The 20,940-nt window shown below is 46.9% G+C and overlaps 1 protein-coding gene across 11 annotated transcripts in view; it reads left to right on the top strand.

Moving 5' to 3' along the window:
* Positions 1–20,940, top strand: part of nfasca (neurofascin homolog (chicken) a) — a 179,492-nt gene that overhangs the window by 22,597 nt on the left and 135,955 nt on the right. For 7 of the 11 annotated variants that reach the window (XM_041195122.1, XM_041195120.1, XM_041195128.1 and 4 more), the window contains exons 3-7: positions 9,557–9,724; positions 10,252–10,269; positions 16,067–16,172; positions 18,006–18,202; positions 20,695–20,817. In XM_041195122.1, the coding sequence (XP_041051056.1) occupies positions 9,631–9,724; positions 10,252–10,269; positions 16,067–16,172; positions 18,006–18,202; positions 20,695–20,817 (538 nt within the window). In that variant the 5' untranslated portion in view covers positions 9,557–9,630. The remainder of the gene's footprint in view (positions 1–9,556; positions 9,725–10,251; positions 10,270–16,066; positions 16,173–18,005; positions 18,203–20,694; positions 20,818–20,940) is intronic. The other 4 variants (XM_041195123.1, XM_041195126.1, XM_041195127.1 and 1 more) reach the window with 1 other exon arrangement.

Genomic DNA, 20,940 nt, shown 5'->3' on the forward strand with positions numbered 1-20,940 from the left:
AAGTGACAGCCATTCGCTGGTTCATTCCTCAGGGCAATGCCTTGACCAATCAGGGTCAAGCTGCCTGGTTTCAAATTTCAAACAATGCTTGATAGTTAACTGTCAGTCACCATTAACTGGTGCATTCTCTATGGCAATGCCTCCACTTGCCAACCAATCAGCACTCTCTTCTCATACAGTATAAAGATGTTGCTTCCCCTGACATTGGTATTCTTGCGGTGTCCTGATGACTGCAAGATGAAAAACTTTGACAAAATGTCTTTTTGCAGTAATGCTCAAGTTCTGTTCTACTAAATGACTATTAAATTAAAATCTAGTTGCAAATAAAGAAAGGCTTGCATTTACATAGCACCTTTAACAACCACTGGATGCCTGAAAGTGCTTCACAGCCAGTGAATAACTTTTTGATGTGTTGTCATTGCTGTGATGCAGGGAACACTGCAGTCAATCTGCACACAGCAAGCTCCCTCAAACAGTAGTGTAGGAATGACTAGATAATCTGTTTTGTGTAATGGTAACTGAGATAAATTTTGGCCCAGGACAATGGAAAGAACACCCCTGCTCTTCTTTGAATTAGTGCCGTGGGCTTTCGTACATGCACCTCATCCAAAAGACTGCCACCGACAATGCAGCACTCCCTCAGCATTGCACTGGAGCACCAGTTTGATTTTTTTTTGCGCTCAAGTCCAGAAGTGGGACTTAAACCCATTGGCTTGGAGGTAAAAATGTTACCAACTGAGCCAAGGCTGACAACAAATCAAGTTAGGAACCATAAAGAACGGTCCTTTATGCCCAGTGTTTGCAGAGTTAAACGGATGTGCTTTTCTGAATGGTAATTGTATTTACCAGAAAAGAATGTTTGGCGTGGGGAAGATGTTTTTGCTTTGCCTGTTGCCGTGGGAGTGATCTGGCTTCACTCAGGAACATGTTGGATTGATTTAAAGAATGTCAATGATGCGAATGAATCACATCCTCCTTCTGCTACATTCAAAATGCTTTTCAAATAATGAAACTGACGGTGTTCCAAGAGTCTCTGTTATCCAGGTTTTTGTCTTGGAATAGTTATTGTGCTGTAGGCTAAATTTCGCTTCTTCAATCTGCTGAGACTTCTCACTGAGGGATTGAAGTATTTGAAGGGGTTGGGTCGTTAACGCATTGCTAATTGTGGGAGCTGCTTGTGTACAAATTGATTGCCATGTTTCCTTCATTAAAGGGATGGCACATCAGATGGACTTCATTGGCTGTAAAATGCTTTGGGAGCCCCTGAGGCTGTGAGAGACGATAGTTAAATGCAAGTTCTGTTTCTTCCCTTCATTCCTTCCCTCCTTCCTTGATTTCAGAAGGCCAGTTCTCACATTGATCGGGGTAAGGGATGTAAATCTAGAGACCCTTCACCATCTTGGCCATCTGGTGCCTGGGTCTTCAGGCCATCATGCAGTATAGGTATTAAGAATGTCCCAAGGCCTTAGGTCCAGGGGATGGAGGGCAGGAGGTCCCACTGCACCCCACTTCATTATGAGCAGACTCTGCTCCCCTCTCCCTCACCTAGGAAGCCCTGTAATCTGAATCCTTTTCTCCTGACATATACACCCAGATGATGGAAACGATCAGAAGCATCAGCCCACCACTCCCACCCCTTAAATCTTGCTAATGCCACTTTCATTGGCTAAGTATAGGACACATGCACTCTGCATGAGTGAGTGGAGAGTGTCACTCAATGGCAATCAGGAGTAAGAACCCTGGTCATTATACTTCTACCTTTTTTAGCATGGGGAAGCTAGACCAATTACAACATTCCCAACTGTTATTCAGGTTGATTAGACTCAAAGAATCAAAGCCGGGGTCTCCTGACTGTTACAGTTTATTACTGTTCTCTGGGTTTGTGCATTAATCCACAGAGCCCTCATGAGAGGGAGCAATTCATTTTTATCTCCTAAAACTAAGAAAAAATTATAAAAGCTTGCCACACAATTCACATCACACCAAATGTGGTCAGTCGTAACCAGAGGCACTGTGACACTCACACCACAACCACAGGCACTGTCATACTCACACCACAACCACAGGCACTATCATACTCACACCACAACCATAGGCACTGTCTTCCTCACACCACAACCATAGGCACTGTCTTCCTCACACCACAACCACAGGCACTGTCTTCCTCACACCACAACCACAGGCACTGTCTTCCTCACACCTCAACCACAGGCACTGTGACACTCTCACCTCAACCACAGGCACTGTGACACTCTCACCTCAACCACAGGCACTGTGACACTCTCACCTCAGCCACAGGCACTGTGACACTCTCACCTCAACCACAGGCACTGTGACACTCTCACCTCAACCACAGGCACTGTGACACTCTCACCTCAACCACAGGCACTGTGACACTCACACCACAACCACAATCAAATTCAGTCACAGCCACAGACAAAGCCTCAATCACAGTGTCAGTCTCAGTGAGATTTTATGTGCCATTTCTACATTCTGACCCTGTCTGGAAATTCACCATTGAGTCAAAATGACTCTCAGTATAAATTAGACTGTGGAGCGGAGGCAGTGATTACCTCACACTGTCAGTCCAAGATGGATTACACTAATCTCTTAATTGAAATTCTCCTCCTGGATTATTGCACTTTCTCCTCAGTGATTCACCCAACATGGGGTGGTGGGGGGGTGGGGGGGGGGGGGGGGGGGGGGTGGGGGGGTGGGGGGGGGTGGTGGGGGGGGGTGGCAGCTGAGCATTTACACAAGAACAATTAGAAGAATTCTGAGCTGTCACATCCATGCAGGCTGCAGTTTGGCCAATTAGCTCCTTTCTGCTGTTGCTCCCTGCTCTCGAGACCCTTCCAACCTTTAGCCAGTAGCTTCAGTGCTGGTGAAGATGCGCTGTGTAAAATGGAGTTATCCTCTGGTTGCAGGTTCAAGCTCTGCCACAGACCTTGAGCACGTGATCAAACGCTGAGCAAGTGCAGCATTGTTGGGGAAATGCTGTCTCTCAGATGGGGGTGCTAACCCTAATTGACATTTCTCCCTCAACCAATTAACTGGCCCTTCATCTCATTGATGTGTCTGTGTGTGAATTGGTTGCTGTGCTTGTATTTCATTGATTGCGAAGTGCTTTGGGACATTGTTAGGTGCTATATAAATTGAAGGTGTTAAAACAATGCAGGTTCCTTTTCTCCTGCTTGGAGTTAATCAGAGTCTGTCATAGCCTTTGATAGTAAATTGGATTCCATTCTTCGACTGTGTGTGTGGGGTCTGCACTTCCCCAACACCCACCCCTCCCCCCCACCCCCCTCAACTTGTGCCCCCAATCTCCCACCATCCCCCACAACTCTTGAAGTTGCTGACTGCACTGTCTCACAGGGATTGATGGCTCTTTCAGTACCAGCGCCAAGTTATCAATCTGCTCAGGAGCCCAGACAAGCGATCCTCAAAACTAGGTGGGTCTGCAGAGTCTCTTTCTCAAGCAGGGGTCTTTGCAATAATGTGGAGCGTGAGCTGGGAGGTGGGAGCAGAGTGTGGCAGCCCATGTGCAGTGCAGGGTGGGCTGGATGTCTCTGCTAGGTGGGAGCCTGCAAGGATAGACGGACTCTTCCATGAGAAGCAGCAGACCATCATACTGGTATCAGTAAATAAATACCGTCTTCTTAATAGCATTATTAAAACATTCTCTGCATGAAGCATCTATAACTATAGTATTAGAATTTAATCTGAGGGGTGTCCATGATTACTAATCCATTGGAAAAGGGCTCTTCCGTCCATAAGGTTTTTGAAAGGCACTAGATAGTGAAGCCTGGTTTTTGACTCTATGGGAGTTGAGCAGCCATATGTCAAGGCTGACCCTCTGGCCCTTCACAGCCCAAGGCTGTCCGATTTTAACTCCCAGACCCTGACAATCTTCCTGCCTGAACTCAGCAGGAAACGCTAGCTGACTGATGGCCTGGAGCAGGATTTCAGAGAAGGCAACTGCTGAAGACCCCTAGGGGATGTGCCATGGCTGGCAGGTAACTGGTTAGGTGGCAGAGTGGGGTGCGGTAGGGGAGAGGGTGTTGGGTTAGGAGACACTGTGGTCGGGGAGGGGAGGCCCAGGGCAGAAGAGGCTCAGGGCTTCCTTGTGGAGCCCAGAGAGACACTCCTGCACCTCTAGGCCTCCTTTTTAAAAGCACAAAGAATTAAATTAAATTTACTGTCCCTTTCTGGGCCCCCTTTTGGCCCCAGTCCTATCAACTAGAAGTTCCCCGAAAGATTTTCGGGTTAAAATTGTAGTCGGACCTAGATGATGTCATCAGGCCACACCTACATTGTCAAAGTGGGATTCCGATGCTCTGTTCTGGCTTTCCCCCCATCCTGCTCAAAAGCTCATTGGCAGCTGTGCTCAGCTACCTGGGTCCTAAGCTTCAGAATTGCCTCCCTGAACTTTCTTTCCTCTCTATCTCTCTTCCCCCTTAGCTCCTTTAAGAAACTCCTTAAAATCTATGTGTTTAACCAAGCTTTTGCCACCTGTCTTAATATTTTGTAGCTGGGCAGTAACACTCCAATGTAGCAGCTTTTAGATGTTTCACTATGTTAGGGGCACTTTGTAAGTCCAAGTTGTTCTAATTACTGTTAAAATTTCAATAGCAGTGTTATAGAGTGTTGGATACCATTTGGTAGGTCTTAGTGAAGTCTTCATAGTCTTAAGTAACTTTATTAATTACAAGAACTTTTTTCATTCATTTATGGGAAGTGGGTGTCACTGGGTAGACCAGCATTTATTGCCCATCCCTAATTGCCCTTGAGAAGGTGGTGGTGAGCTGCCGTCTTGAACTGCTGCAGTCCATGCGGTGTAGGTACACCCACAGTGCTGTTAGGGAGTTCCAAGATTTTGACCCAGCGACAGTGAAGCGATATAGTTCCAAGTCAGGAGGGTGAGCGGCTTGGAGGAGAACCTCCAGGTGGTGGTGTTCCCATGTGTCTGCTGCCCTTGTCCTTCTAGATGGTAGTGATCGTGGGTTGGCAAGGTGCCGCCTAAGGAGCCTTGTACATATATACAGCAAAGAGTTCAAGCTGAGAGCTGTCTCCATGCTTGTATGTGCACATGGCTCTGTCCAACACTCGACTGGCCCTCGGTGTGGTTCATGTGTTCTCTTACATCATTGTGTGGGCAGTGCTATACTCAGTCCCACGTTAACCGTGTATGTGCCAGACGTTTATACTATGAGCCAGGTTGCGTTGTATAAGTCACTGTACCCATTTTAACTGATCGCCCATTCCCCTCCCCCTCTGGGTGAAAGCTGACCTCCAGTATCGGTGGTTAATTTGACCACGTAGGGCATCACAGCTGAGGTTTGCCCCCAGCCTGGCGCCTTCTGTGCAGGCTTCTTGGATTGGCACAGAAGCCGGAGTTACAGCTTCGACAGCTCATGTGCTCTTGGCATGAAAATGAAACCTTGGCATCAGTGCCTGTGACTCTTGTGGCGCCAATTCAGCGATGATTTTTTGGATCAGGAAACACTTTCAGTACGAGCGGTTATAGCCCACAGCTAGTATGTTTGCCAGTAACTCCTTTATCTTCAGATTTTTCTTTATATACTCGCTCGTGGGATGTGGATGTCGCTGGCAAGGCCAACATTTATTGCCCATCCCTAATTACCCTTGAGAAGATGCATATTCTTGCAACATTACTTACTTATAGGAAGAAAGCTAGGAACAGGAGGAAGCCATTCATCCGCTTGAGCCTGTTCCACCATTCAATTAGACTGTAGCTGATCTAATTCATTGTCTGGTACAAAGCTTATGGCACAGGAAGAGGCCATTCGGCCCATCGTGCCTGCACCAGCCGGGAAACGAGCCACCCAGCCTAATCCCACTTTCCAGCACTTGGTCCCTGGCCCTGCAGGTTACAGCACTTGAGGTGCATATCCAGACACCTCTTTAAATGAGTTGAGTGTTTCTGCCTCTATTAACCTTTTCAGGCAGTGAGTTCCAGACCCCTACCAGCCTCTGGGTGAAATTATTTTTCCTCATCTCCCTTTGAATCTTTCTACCAATCACATTAAATCTCAGCTCCATCTACCTGCCTTTGTTCCCTAGCCCCTAACACCCTTGCCTAACAAAAATCTATCAATCTCACTTTTGAAATTTAAATTGGCCCCTAACAGTTTTTGGGAGGCGCGAGTTCCAGATTTCCACTCCCCTCTGTGTGGAAAAATTGCTTCCTGACATCACCCATGAACGGCCAAACTTTAATATTTTTCCATCTACCCAATCAGCATCTTTAACCTTCTTCTTAAATCTCAATTAGATCAGCCCTTAACCTTCTACGCTCAAGGGAATACAAGCCTGGGAAATGCAAACTGTCCACTTAATTTAATCCTGTTGTCATTCTGGTGAATCTGTGCTGCACCCCACCACCAATACTGATTATCTGCCAAATGTAAGTGGTTTGATATACAACATCAAGTTAGCACGTGTTATAGTAGTTGGAGCAGTATTGATCAGCAGCTCCCTCTCTCTATTAGTCCCTTGAAGTTCGGGAGGCACAGCAAGGACTTGCAGATGGAGCCTTTTACCACAGGGAGGCTGTTGCACTGCAGCTACCACATGGTCCTGGATGACCAGCAAACTCCCCCACTCTTACCGCCTGCCATATCGGAAGGATTTACAGGTTGACCATCAACCTGGCTGACCACCCCCCCCCCACACAACTTCTGTGACCGTCAAGTGCTGGGGTGGGACTTGAATCCTGAGCTTCTGGTTCAGAGGCAGGGATGCTACCCACCGCACTTTACTCAATCAGTAGCTGACACAGTAATAAAGAGCTCCCCCGGCATCCTGTCTCTCTCCAATAAAGAACCCGTTGTTTATATTAGCAATCATTGTCATAGTCTTCAGTACGACTGTGTTAAGAGCCAATAACACAACATAGTCCACTATCTTTTTGTGATTTCTGTCCATGTTAGATGCAGCTTGTAAAGGGTTAAAGTGATGTTGCACTTATTCCCCAGTTTGCTAGGACATGAATGTTTAATCCAGCCTATAGTGCCTCACAAGCAGCTCACTCAGCTTCATTCTCTCTCCACAACAGTTTTGTGATGTTTGAACCCCCTCTAACCAACCATTCATGGAGACTTGAGCCCCCAGCTGAGGCTACAATCACCTGACCCGAGCTCTGTTTATTCCTGGCTTGCAGTGTTTTCAAATGCCCCCACCAGTTCCCACCATTTAATTTATTTTCAAGAACACGGCCCTTTCCTTGGACTCAAGCTGCTTCTGTACGTTTTTGCACTGGGGGCTGGTGCTGTGTGTCGCACATTCAGATCACGCTGCTGTTTCTGGGATCTTGCTGTGCTCAAATCGTCTGTTGTATTCCAACAGGATCCACTGCGATGCTGACCAAAGAAGGACAGGCTCTTCCCCTTTTGCCACAGCTTCTAAACAGCAGTATTTATAATTTGAGCCATTCCACAGTCAACAGCTCTGATAAATATAAACTTACCAGTGCTATAGGAAGAGACTTGCATTTCTATAGTGCCTTTCGTAACCTCATTGAATACACAGCACAAAGACAGGCCATTCAACCCGATCAGTTCATGCTGGTGTTTACGCTGCACTCAAGATTCCTTCTATCCTTCCTCCTTTAACTCTATCAGCATAACCCTCTATTCCCTTCTCCCTCATCTGCTTTCCCTTAAATCCCAAAGCATTTCACAGCTGATGAAATACTTAAAGTATAGTCGCAGTTGTAATGTAGGAAAGATAAAGCAAATTCGATGTGAATTGGGGGTTGGAAGTTCCCATGGGGTTTAAACGGGGGATGGTAAATATCGCTAAGGACACGGGAGAGAGCTCCATCACTGTTCATCGAAATAGTGATAGGGGGTCTTTTCCATTCACCCGAGAGGGCAGATGAAACCTTGGTTTAACATCTCAACCAAAAGACAGCATCTCTGATGGTGCAGCACCCCAGACAATACTACAGTGGATTGTCAGGCTAAACTACACACTCGAGTTCAGGAGTGGGAATTGAACCCACAACCATCTGGCTGTAAGGCAAGAATGCTGTCAGGGAGCCACAGATGATACTTAATATTGAGCTCTATTGGCACAGAATTGCTGATATCTAGATTATCGATTTCCCAAGTCTTTATCAAAACTGAATCCCCTTCAAGCCCAGATCTGCGAGGGTCTCAATAGACGCTGACCTGCAAGGTCACCCAGGTGCTGATGTGAATCTTTCTCGAGTGTGTTGAGCCTCTCTCGACTTCTAACTGCCGACCCTGAGGCACCTGCTTGCCTCACTTCCATCTGCCCGTGTTTTGTACTGAGGGTGGTGGGTCATGCTGTTCACTAACGATAATAAAGGAAGGAAGGGGGAGGTAAGGGAACAAAAGCTCAGGCTGCGACCCTTTCTGAAGAATAGGTCACGAGAGCCACAGGTCATGGGTCAGTCTATTCATAGAATTAATGATCGTAGCACCTGGCTCATGGATTGAGTGAGGATTGACTCCCCAGACAGAGTGATCCTCCGAGCAGCATTAATCGTGGGCCAGGTCTAAAGAAGATATGAAAAAGTCAGAGATAATTAAAGGCCATTCGAACTATTGATCGTCACATCACACACACACAACGACGTTAGCATACAGCTGCACTTTGAACTGCCTCAGTTTCATTTTGTCTCCACCTCTTCTTTCATTTCTCCCTCTTTTTGGTGAAGGAGATCTCCCCCCGATACCTGTGATTACATTTACTTTTAAGTCATTTAAACCGATCTTTCTTTTATCTGGTCTAGGGATCTGAGTAATGCAGTCAAGACCACATTTGTTGCCCATTCCTAGTTGCTCCTGAGTATTAATAAAAACTTTTATTGTGGATTTTAAACCGCTTGCCCTGTACACAGCTGCTGCTGATGAAAAGTCCATCTTTGCTATTGTTCCAAAAGATAATGATGACGATTCAGGGGAGTTTCAGTCAATATCCATCAGTCTGCTCAAGTCAACTGCTCAAGAAGTTGAAGCAAAAGACTTTAATGTCATTTTGGATGATGTATGTCAGTCACCAAAATCAATAGCTCCTGAGTGGAACTTTTCCTTGAATGGCTGGTCTCCTCACTTCTCCAGCCCAACGAGCCTCTGAGAATTCTACAATCCTCTAATTCTGGTCTCTTACACATCATCCACTTTTTCTCTCCACCATTTATCATTGTGCCCTCAGTCGTTTAGCCCCTGAGCTCCAGAATTCTGTCCCTAAACCTTTCCACCTCTCCCCCTTTTAGACTCTCCTTAAAACCTGCCAGTGTGACCAAGATTTTGATCACTTTTCCTAATGTCTGAGTCCATTTTTGTCTGATTACAATCCTGTCTATCACCTCAGGACTTTTAACTATGTTCATTACTACGCTCTGGCTAAATGCTCATTATTGTTGCCAGAACAATTTTTAAGGTATGGATTCAAGATCTTAGGCGAGGATCATTCAGTTATCATTATTGGTTGAATGATTCCGCAATGGGAGTAAATCACTTAGTGAGTCTTTTGTTCAAGTTCTTTGCTGTTTGTTTGCCAACAGGTGAGAGGGAGAAGTACTCGAACTAGAGAAGAACAAGATTTGCTCTGCACCTGGGGAGCATTTAACAGCTGGAGATGCTGCAAAGGGAAGGGACCTTACTGCACACTGGATTGGTGTCCATCTTGTCGCTGTGTCATCTGATTGTATCCATTGAAGTCCCTCTCGATCGTAAGTGTTGCACATCAGCAAGCGTGCCATTGCAGGAGTGATTGTGATTGTAGTGAGAGCTAGGATTTGGATGAGAGTGAGTATGGAAAACTCTGAAGGCCAATTTCTCGCCCAGATCAACTATCAGTTGATATTAATAATCAGTGTGTCTTAATAATTGAGGTATATTAACAAGCTGTTTATATTAATAAGCAGTTGCTATTAATAATCAGTGTGTGTTAATTATCAGGTTGTGTTAACAAACAGTTTATATTAATAAACAGTTTTTTAATAAATTAGTGTGTTAATAAGTGTGTAATATGCAAAAGATATTAACAAGAGTACTGTCTTAATAGGCTGCGTGTTAACAAGCAGGCTTTATTAACAAGCAATGTATATTGTGAAGGGATTAATTAACAATATATTAATAAGCAGTGTGTATTAATAGTGCCTCTATGTAGACATAGTCATAGCTCTTGTCTCTTTCACTAACCTGTTTATTTCCTCACCTCCTATGTTCCCTCAATTTGCCAACAATGGGACAAAAGCAAGCCTTCAGAGAGAGTGTAAGTTCTCACTGTTTCTCTTTGTATCTGTAACTGTCAGATGTCCTGCCTTCGGCTCAAGTGAAGAGTGCATACTTGGGATTGGGGCAAACAACAACACAGATGCAGTGCTATTGAATTTGGTTCCGAAGGTTTTGAAATGTAGAGGAGAGGGCTGGCGGTATATGGGACTCAGTGCAAGGACTGCCCCAAACCCCCCCCAGCCAAATCTTCACTGTGTAGAATGCCTATTTGGGTATGGTTCAGGAGACTAAGTTTCAAAGACTACCACATGTCAATGGAATGGCATCCAACATGGGTCACCAGCATTGGTTTTCCACTCCTGGCTGTTATGTAACAGGTTATAAACTAGCAATCCCTCTCTTCACCCTTGCTTTTAGTTTCTTTCTCTACCATAACCAGTCAGGTCTCTCTCCCTATTTTATTGATACTATGATCAGTGTTCCCCTGAACATTCCTCTCCACTGTTTCTCTCTCCCCCCCTCTCTATATAGTGTAAAATCGAAAGCTGGTTGCAACTCCTGCTATTCTACTTCCCTTTTTCCCTGGGTTGTCAAACATTGTTGTTATTGTCATGAGATTCCCATCCTTTCTCCTAAAGTTTACGACATTGTCATGATCTAATAAACCCAATACCAAAATAAGGAGCAATTTCTTGACTCGGAGAGCGGTTAGAATGTATAACCCTCTACGCAGCAGGCGAATGGCTTAGCTGCTTTCAGAAAGGAAACTAGAGGAGTGCGTGAGAGAAAAAGGAATAGAGAGTTATGCTGAAAGACTGAGATAAGGTAGATAGAATGGGAGGAGACTTGTGTGGAGCACAAATACCAGTACAGACTGAGAGGGCCAAATGGCCTGTTCCTGTGCTGCATTTCCTATGCCATTCTAATGTGGGTGAAGAAAAGTCCTGGTTGATTTTCTTTATTTAAATAAAGGGAAAAATCAGATTTGGAAGCTTTAATGGCCAGGACCAAACCTGCATTCATTGCTGTAGAACCTCGTTCTTTCTGAACATGGACTCCCAATGGGATTGCAGCTATCGAGCTCTGATACAAAGACAAGAAAGGCTTGCATTTACATAGCTACTTTCACAACTTCAGAATGCCCCAAAGTACACTGCCAATTAGAAGTGTAGTCCCTATTATAATATAAGAAACACGATAGCCAATTTTGTGCATAGCAAGACCCCACAAACATAATGATCATATAATCTATTTTAGTGATGTTTCCTGAGGGATCTAAATTGGTCAGGACACTGGGGAGAACTCCTTTCCTCTCATTAGAAATAGTGACCATGGGATCTTTTACACTCACCTGAAAAGGGAGATGAGGCCTCAGTTTAACATCTCATCCAAAAGACAACACCTCTGACAGTGTATCATTCCCTCAGTCCTGCACTGATATGTCAAACTAGATTTTTGTGCTCAAGTCTCTGGAGTGGGGCTTGATCCCACAGTCTTCTGATTCAGAGACGAGAGTGTTACCAACCGCCCATGGTTGGCACCAGCTTGAAGAGCATTCAGTGAGTTCAACACTGGTGGACATGAACATTGGGTCACACCAAGGCTCCTTTAACAGCACCTTCCAAACCCACGATCACTGCTATCCAGAAGGACAAGGGCAGCAGATAGATGGGAACACCACCACCTGGAAGTTTCCCTCCAAGCCACTCACCATCCTGACTTGGAAACATATCGCCGTTCCTTCACTGTCGCTGGGTCAAAATCCTGGAACTCCCTTCCTAACAGCACAGTGGGTGTACCTACACCACATGGACTGCAGCGGTTCAAGAAGGCAGCTCACCACCACCTTCTCAAGGGCAATTTGGGATGGGCAATAAATGCTGGCCCAGCCAGCGATGCCCACATCCCATGAATGAATAAAAAATATCTTATTGGATGACATCTCCTGGCAATTTTGGGACCGTAGTCTTGCTACCTTTTTTTGTTTAGCCATTTGCAGGGGCTTCCAGCTTGTGTCACCTTCACTGCTGCATCATCCGCATACAATATTAATTTTCTAAAGATTTGTTTTAACGCTGCGACGGTAAAATAGAGTCCGTTGCTTCCTGCATGAGTTTGTAGCCAGGCGAGCTGCTGTAAATGTGCCTCTTGAGCTCAGTCAGTATTTAACTCACTCCACCCACCCTCCCCCCTCCGGCCCATCCCCTCCGTGTTTAATCTGACCCAGGCTGTTTGATCCACCTTTGTATGCATTTTCTTGTCTTCCATTAGCACCTCTCTGCCAAGCTTAATGTGATCTTTAGAGGCCTAGCTTGCATCTGACAGTGCCTGCTGTGTGGCACTGTCTGTCAACTGGGAACCCTCTCACTCTCTGTTATTCCATCCATCTGCCTGTTTGGAGCTGGGTCCCCCATTCTCAAGCACAAAGTTACTGGACTCAGCTGCGTAGAACCTCGATCTCCTTTCTCTTCAGCTAGTCTCCTCCCCCCTGTTATCAGGGCCCATGGTGTGCCACATCTAATACAGGGCTCAAGATAAAACGCTGCTTGTAAATTCAGCCTCGGGATCTATATCTTTACACTGCTGCACATCAGGTGGCTGGATGTATTTCACTCGGAGTCGATACCATTATTCCTTGTTTTCCTTCTGTTTAAAACTTCGATTGAGGAGGTGAAGAAGTCTAATTTTAATTTGTCCTCCTCTCTTCTCTTTTCCCTCTTCCCTCATCTCCTCTCCATACTGTACAGCCCCAAGATCTCCTGTCCCTCATTCTCTTTTCCCCATCCCGTATCCTCCCCCATCCCTCATCATTTTTTTTATTCATTCATGGGATGTGGGTGTCGCTGGCTAGGCCAGCATTTATTGCCCATCCCTAATTTCCCTTGAGAAGGTGGTGGTGAGCTGCCTTCTTGAACCACTACAGTCCATGTGGTGTAGGTACACCCACAGTGCTGTTAGGGAGGGAGTTCCAGGATTTTGACCCAGCCACAGTGAAGGAACGGCGATTTATTTCCAAGTCAGGATGGTGTGTAGCTTGGAGGGGAACTTCCAGGTGGTGATGTTCCCATGCATCTGCTGCCCTTGTCCTTCTAGATGGTAGTGGTGGTGGGTTTTGAAGGTGCACTCGAGCCTTGGTGAATTCCTGCAGTGCGTCTTATAGATGGTACACACTGCTGCTACTCTGCATCTGTGGTGGAGGGAGTGAATGTTTGTGGATGTGGTGCCAACCAAGCGGGCTGCTTTGTCCTAGATGGTGTCAAGCTTCTTGAGTCTTGTGGGAGCTGCACTCATCCAGGCATGTGGAGAGTATTCCATCACACTCCTGGTTTGTGCCTTGTAGATGGTGGACAGGTTTTGGGCAGTCAGGAGGTGAGTTACTCATCACAGGATTCCTAGCCTCTGACCTGCTCTTTTGGCCACAGTATTTATATGGCTAGTCCAGTTCAGTTTCTGGTCAATGTTAACCCCCAGGATGTTGATAGTGAGGGGTTCAGTGATGGTAATGCCATTGAACATCAAGGGGAGATGGTTAGATGTCCCTTGTTGGAGATGGGCATTGCCTGATTCTTGTGTGGTGCGAATGTTACTTGCCACTTGTCAGCCTAAGGCTGGATATTGCCCAGGTCTTGCTGCATTTGGACATGGACTGCTTCAGTATCTGAGGAGTTGCGAATGGTGCTGAACATCGTGCAATCATCAGCAAACATCCCCACTTCTGACCTTATGATGGAAGGAATGTCATTGATGAAGCAGCTGAAGATGGTTGGGCTGAGGGGACTACCCTGGGGGACTCCTGCAGTGATGTCCTGGAACTGAGATGACTGATCTCCAACAACCTCAACCATCTTCCTTTGTGCTAGGTATGACTCCAACCAGTAGAGAGTTTTGCCTCCTGATTACTATTGACTCCAGTTTTACTCGGGCTCCTTGATGCCACACTCGGTGAAATGCCACCTTGATGTCTCCCCTCATCTCATGAGTTCATGTTTGAACCAAGGCTGTAATGAGGTCAGGAGTTGAGTGGCCCTGGCAGATCCCAAACTGGACATCAGTGAGCAGGTTACTGCTAAGCAAGTGCCGCAGATACTTCTGTTACTGATGACCAAGAATAGACTGGTGGTGCGGTAATTAGTTGGATTTGTCCTGCTTTTTGTGTACAGGACATACCTGGGCAATTTTCCACATTGCTGGGTAGATGCCAGTGTTGTAGCTGTACTGGAACAACTTGGCTAGGGTTCTGGAGCTCAAGTCTTCAGTACTATTGCTGGAATACTGTCAGGGTCCATAGCCTTTGCAGTATTCAGTGCCTTCAGCCATTTCTTGATATCATGTAGAGTGAATCGAATTGGCTGAAAACTGGCATCTGTGATGCTGGGGACCTCCAGAGGAGGCTGAGATGGATCATCCACTTGGCACTTCTGGCTGAAGTTTGTAGCAAATGCTTCAGCCTTATCTTTTGCATTGATGTGCTGGGCTCCTCCATCATTGAGGATGGGGATATTTGTGAAGCCTCCTCCTCCAGTGAGTTGTTTAATTGTCCACCACCATTCCCGACTGGATATGGCAGGACTGCAGAGCTTGGATCTGATCCATGGGATTGTGGGATCGCTTGGCTCTGTCTGTCACTTGCTGCTTATGTTGTTTGGTACATAAGCAGTCCTGTGTTATGGCTTCACCAGGTTGACACCTCACTTTTAGGTATGCCTGGTGCTGCTCCTGGCATGTCCTCCTGCACTCTTCATTGAACCAGGGTTGATCCCCTGGATGATGGTAGTGGTAGAGTGGGGGATATGCTGGGCCATGAGGTTACAGATTGTGTTCGAGTACAATTCTGCTGCTGCTGATGGCCCACAGCACCTCATGGATGCCCAGTCTTGAGTTGCTAGATCTGTTCGAAATCTATCCCATTTAGCACGGTGGTAGTGCCACACAACGAAATAGAGGGTATCCTCAACATGAAGGCGGGACTTCGTCTCGACAAGGACTGTGCGGTGGTCACTCCTACTGATACTGTCATGGACAGATGCATCCCCGGCAGGCAGGTTGGTGAGGATGAGGTCCCTCTTGTTGGTTCCCTCACCACCTGCCACAGATCCAGTCTAGCAGCTACGTCATTTAGGACTTTGCCAGCTCGGTCAGCAGTGGTGCTCCTGAGCTTTCCTTCCCTCTGTCATCCTTTCCTCTCTCCTGAAGGTGCCTAGCCTTGCTGGGATATTGTTTCAGCGACTCCAGTCAGCTGACACCCCACCCAAGTGGTCGTTTCTAACGTTACCTACATGATAAAGGTTGCTAGTATTGGGGAGGAGGCCATTGCAGTCCAGCCTGCTCCTGCTCTCGTCCAACCCCTCACATATAGACTTTTCACCTGGGGCCAGCAATCATGAGCAGGAACACTAGCAATTAGCCATAGGCCCTGAGGGACCATCCTGCACTGTTAGAAAGAGACAGGTGGTTATGTAGCTTGAGGAGCATCACTCCACATGATGCATGGAGCAAGGTCAGGAGGTGGGCCTCCATGAACTACCGCGGCAGCTACACAGACTGAACCCACATCATTGGTCTTCTTCACCAAGCCATCTAGCCAACTGTGCTGACCAACACACTAGCCAATTTTTAAAACCCTGCAGGAGGGAAGTGAGAAGTCACACAGCTTGGTCTGAAACATGTGCAGAGCAGGACACAGTGTGATGAGTCTTAATTTCAATAAAGTCGACAAAACCGCTGGGTGTTGAGGTACGAGAGAGACGATTACGCTGCTGTTCTGTCTGTTGGTGCTGCCGTTCAAAATACGTTAACAATCATCCTTATCTCTTGTTTTGATTTATTGTTTGCAGTGGCCCAGCCTCCAACCATCACCAAGCAGTCTCCAAAAGATTACATCGTAGATCCACGGGATAACGTAGTTATCGACTGCGAAGGGAAGGGGAACCCAATTCCTGCGTATGTACTCAGCGTGACTTTGGAGGGGGTGGGGTGGTGGTGAGGGGGTGCAAATTGGGGGAAATTGCCCGCTGCCATGCAATGCATGGTATCGTCCACTAGTGGCCGCTTTTGAGCAATGTGGCTTTAGCACCCTCTGGTGTTTGGAACCAAATACGTCAGCGCAGTTGGCTCTTCAGTCCACAGCAGGAATCTTCTCCTGTTAAGTCATATTGGTCGATGGAGGGGAATTTCCTCTGGACTTCTCCCACTCCACTGCCGTAGTTTCGGTGGAAACATCACACATCACAACGTCTGCTAAACGTCTGCCTAAGTAACGGCGCTGGAGAAGGGGAATTCGAGAAGAAATTGACCCCGCCTCAATATATGGTAGAATGATGCAGCAGAGTAGGCCATTCAGCCCACTGTGCCTGTACTGGCTCTTTGAACAACCTGCCACTCTGTCCTGCTCTCCTGTTCTTTCCCCGTACGTTTATCTTTTGGGACTTATTGTTTAATCTGCTTCCATCACCTTTTCGGGTGGTGCATTCCAGATCATAACAATTAACTGCATTAAAAAAAAAATCACCCCATCTCCCCTATCCTGGTCTTCTGCCAATTTAAATGTGTCCTCTGGTTACTGACCCTCCTGCTGGTGGAAAACAGATTACCCTTATTTATTGCAATGATTTAATAATTTTTAACACCTCTATGAAATCACTCCCTAACCTTCTCTCATCCAAAGAGGGCAATTACAGCTCCTCTAGTGGCTTCACATCACTGAAGTCCCTCAGCCCTGTCGCACTATTTGGTGTGAACCTGCTGCCTCTCCCTCCCTCTAACCTTGTCTCGAATCTTGTAAAGATTATTAGGCTGCGGTTTTGGGTTAATTTAGCTGGTGTGTCTTTCAATCTATTTGGAATTCTGTTCAGTGGGCAGACCCAAGCTGGACAAGCCATGGATGGATGTTTCTCGACAGATACACCCCAGCTGCCTTTGCATAGAGATCGGATTCTGATCTTTTTTTTGCGATTTGAATCCTGGTTATCGTAACCCTGTCAAGAAATTACTGCTGGTGTCAGGCAGATGCTAGGATCCTAATGTCCAGTAAAAGGGCTGAGTTTGCTGTGTTTATTTTTTTACCTCTGCTGATTTTAATTCTTCATTCTGCAGATGGGAGGAGGATACGACAGTGGCTTAATCTGCTTCATTGCTCTAAGATAAAAGCAAAATACTGTGGATGCTGGAAATCCGAAACAAAAACAAAAGTACCTGGAAAAACTCAGCAGGTCTGACAGCAACTGCGGAGAGGAATACGGTTAATGTTTTGAGTCCGTATGGCTCTTCAGAAGAGTCATACAGACTTGAAACATTAACTGTATTACCCTCCGCAGTTGCTGTCAGACCTGCTGAGTTTTTCCAGGTATTTTTATTTTTGCTTCTTTGCTCTACCGTTTGGCCTTATAATGTTTTTGCACAAGTCTTTTAAGCGTGGTGTCTGCCTTGGCTCATTGGCTAGCACTCCTGCCTCTGAATCAAGAAGGTTGTGGGTTCATGTACCACGCCAAAGATTTAAGCAGAAAAGGCTGATGCTTCTAGAAGCAGAGTGCCATTATTTTCTCAGGATCCCTAGAAATGTCATCAATACCTGCACTGGGATTGCTCGAAAGAGTCCCTGCATGTGTGTGTTTCTATTCATGGGGGGGGTCCAGAAGAGATTATCGTTGTGGTGAATTCTGATATATATACGATCATATTTCCCAATAGGCTTGAGGAAATAGTGCTTGTCCCAGATGTTTTTGTTGGATGTCGCTGCATGACTGGTGAACCAATTGGCTGACTGTCTCTCCACAGCTTCTCGTGGACTCGCAATGGAAAGTTCTTCAACGTTGCCAAAGATTCCAGAGTATCGATGAGATCCCGGTCGGGGACCCTCACAATGGACTTCCGTTACAGTGGCCGAGCGGAGGATTATGAGGGGGAGTATCAGTGCTCGGCCAGGAATGACTATGGGACTGCACTCTCCCATAAAATAGTCCTTCGAGTCTCCAGTAAGATGGGGCTGCATCTGTTCTCTTTGGATTACTATTTGAAATAGTTGCTGTCTTCTGCATAGCATATATCGGGGGAGGCTATTGTCTTGGTAATGTTACTAGGCTCATGATCCAGAGGCCTGGGTCAATAATCCATAGCAGATGAATTGAAATCCTACCTTGGCAGTTTAACTATTTCAATTTGGTTGAAAGAAAGATCTAGCGCCAACAAAAGTAAGTGGAATAGTGGTCACGCCACTAGACTAGTAATCCAGAGGCCCAAGCTAACGCCCTGAGGGGTCAGGGTTCGAATCTCACCATGGCAGAAGTAATGGTGGCCGTGAAATGATCAGATTATTGTTTTAAAAACCCATCTGGTTCACTAATGCCCTCTGAAATGGCCTAGCCAGCCACTCAGTTCAAGGGCAATTAGGGATGGGCAACAAATGCTGGCAGGGCCAGCATTTGTTGCCCATCCCTAATTGCCCTTGAATAGAATCAATTTTTCTTTAAAGTAGCATCGTAAGAATGCAACTGGTTCACTGCTGACTTCAGGGAAGGAAATCTACCAGCTTTACCTGTCGGCTCCTATATGGCGCTCCAATTCCTGAACAAGCGTGGTTGACTCTTAACTGCGCTCTGAATTGGCTCGGGGAGCTGCTCCACCTGTAGGGGTGGGCAATAAATGGTGACCTCATCGGCGACAGCTTCAACCTGAGCACCAGTCAAAATGATCGTGTGATCGAAAGAGACCATGTTGTATTGTCTGTGCGAGAGACTGGACGACCTAAAACTGTACAGAGTCCATTGTCCAAATGCCTCGCCCTTTATCTCAATCCTTCATTGGCTCCCTGAACCCAAATTTGAAATCATTTGGCCTCAACTGCAATTTCCTGAACACTCTCGGCAACTTACCTAAGCTCTTCGATCCTCTGATTGGGGCTCCTGCGAATTTTTTTCCTCCCTTCTGTCCCTCCTCAGTCAAAGAACCTGGAGCCTTGCTCTCTGGGAGTCTTGTCTGACTCTTCCTGCTTTCAGGAAAAGATCCCATGGCGTTATTTGAAAGAAGAGCGAAGGGAGTGATCCCTGGTGCCCTCCTGGTGTGTCCAGGCCAATATTTATTCCTCAATCGACATAACTAAAACGGATGATCTGGTCAGTACCACTTTGCTGTTTGTGGGAGCTTGCTGTGCGCAAATTGGAAGCTGCATTTCCTGCGTTACAGCAGTCACTACACTGTAAAAGTCCTTCACTGTCTGTAAAGTTTTTTTGAGAGAACCAGTGATCATAAATGGCACTGTAGAAAGGCAAGTCTTTTGTTTTATTTTTTAAAGCCCCTTCAAAACCTCGTTCTCACACATACTTTTGGTCGAGATTCCGTGGAGACTCCTAGAAAACCAGGAGGAAAGACCTGAATTCCCTCAAATGCTGGAAATCTGACATAAAGACAGAAAATGCAGGGATTGGGAGTTCCCCAAGGAACCAATTACATTTCTAATGTTTCCCGGTTCTGATGAAAGGTCATTGACCTGAAAGATTGGGCAGAGTTTAATGCCCTTCGCCCTGGCAAGTGTGGTGGTGGAGGGTGGGGACCTCTCCACCTTCACGCCTCCATCCTGGTTAAGTCTGGGGTGGGAAAGGCCCGTGGACACCCTGCCCTTTTTGAGGCTTGTCTGTGGGGCCCCATCCCCACCGCCGCTCGGAGTGACCGAGCAGCAGGTGGGTGCCTCGCCACGGAGGGAACAACGCCAGGTAAAGCTGGGCAGGAGGGGGGTCCGTCATTCGAGGGCACTCCGTACCTGATCGAGGGACCCAGCATCGAGACGGTGGGGGGGGGGGGTGGGGGGGGGGACCCAATGAGAGTGAACCCCCTACCCTTGCTGCCGATCAACCTTCCCCTCTCCCACCCCCACCCCGCGGCTCCCCTCCCGCCGTTGCTCACATGTGGCTGGGAATCCAGGGACGATCCGAGGCCTCTCTGGTGGGTTTAGTACCAGCAGCAGCCACTGCCCGCCTGGTGGCGCTGCGGTGCAATCGATCCTGCGGCCTCTGATTGGCTGGCAGCTCCTGGTGGACGGGACCATCTACCCCCTCCTCCTGGGGTCCTTGATCCTGGGGAAGGCCCCACCGCTGTCCAGTTAAGTGCCTCTATTAAATCCAGGCCGTTAACTCGCTTTCTCCCTCCACACATGCTGCCAGTCATGCAGTACTTCCAGCATTTTTCTGCTTTTGTTATTGATATCCCTCCTGACTTGGGTGAAATGTTTCTATTGGTGATGTTTGAACTTTTTCTCTCTTCCCCTTTTTATTGCGTTCTCTTCTACTTTCTGACCTCCCCCGGACATCCAGCTAGAGGTGATACAATCCCAGCAGAGGCGTGTAGTTTGTTCGGATCCAGCGTGATTTGTTCCTCGCCGGCATGTATCTGAGCTCCATGTTATCACTGACCGTCGCTCACCCCTCTCTCTCTCTCTCTCTTTCTCTCTTTCTCTCTGGTTCCTGATGTACAGAGGCCCCCCTGTGGAGGAAGGAGGTCCTGGAGCCTTTTGTGGTTCAGGAAGGAGCACCGGTGATTCTTCCCTGCCAACCCCCTGCCGGACTCCCCCCTCCTGTCATCTTCTGGATGGACAGCTGTAAGTTTGACCGAGTTGCTCCTCGGGCTTTTGGATTCTGTTGGTGCAGGAGTCTCTGGAATCAGCAGGATAATAGGTGGATGTTTACTTCATTGTGTATTCAGGGTGTCAGGGTCAGGGTAG

This window comes from Carcharodon carcharias, chromosome 9 (genome assembly GCF_017639515.1).
Source record: "Carcharodon carcharias isolate sCarCar2 chromosome 9, sCarCar2.pri, whole genome shotgun sequence".
Classification (NCBI taxonomy): domain Eukaryota; kingdom Metazoa; phylum Chordata; class Chondrichthyes; order Lamniformes; family Lamnidae; genus Carcharodon; species Carcharodon carcharias.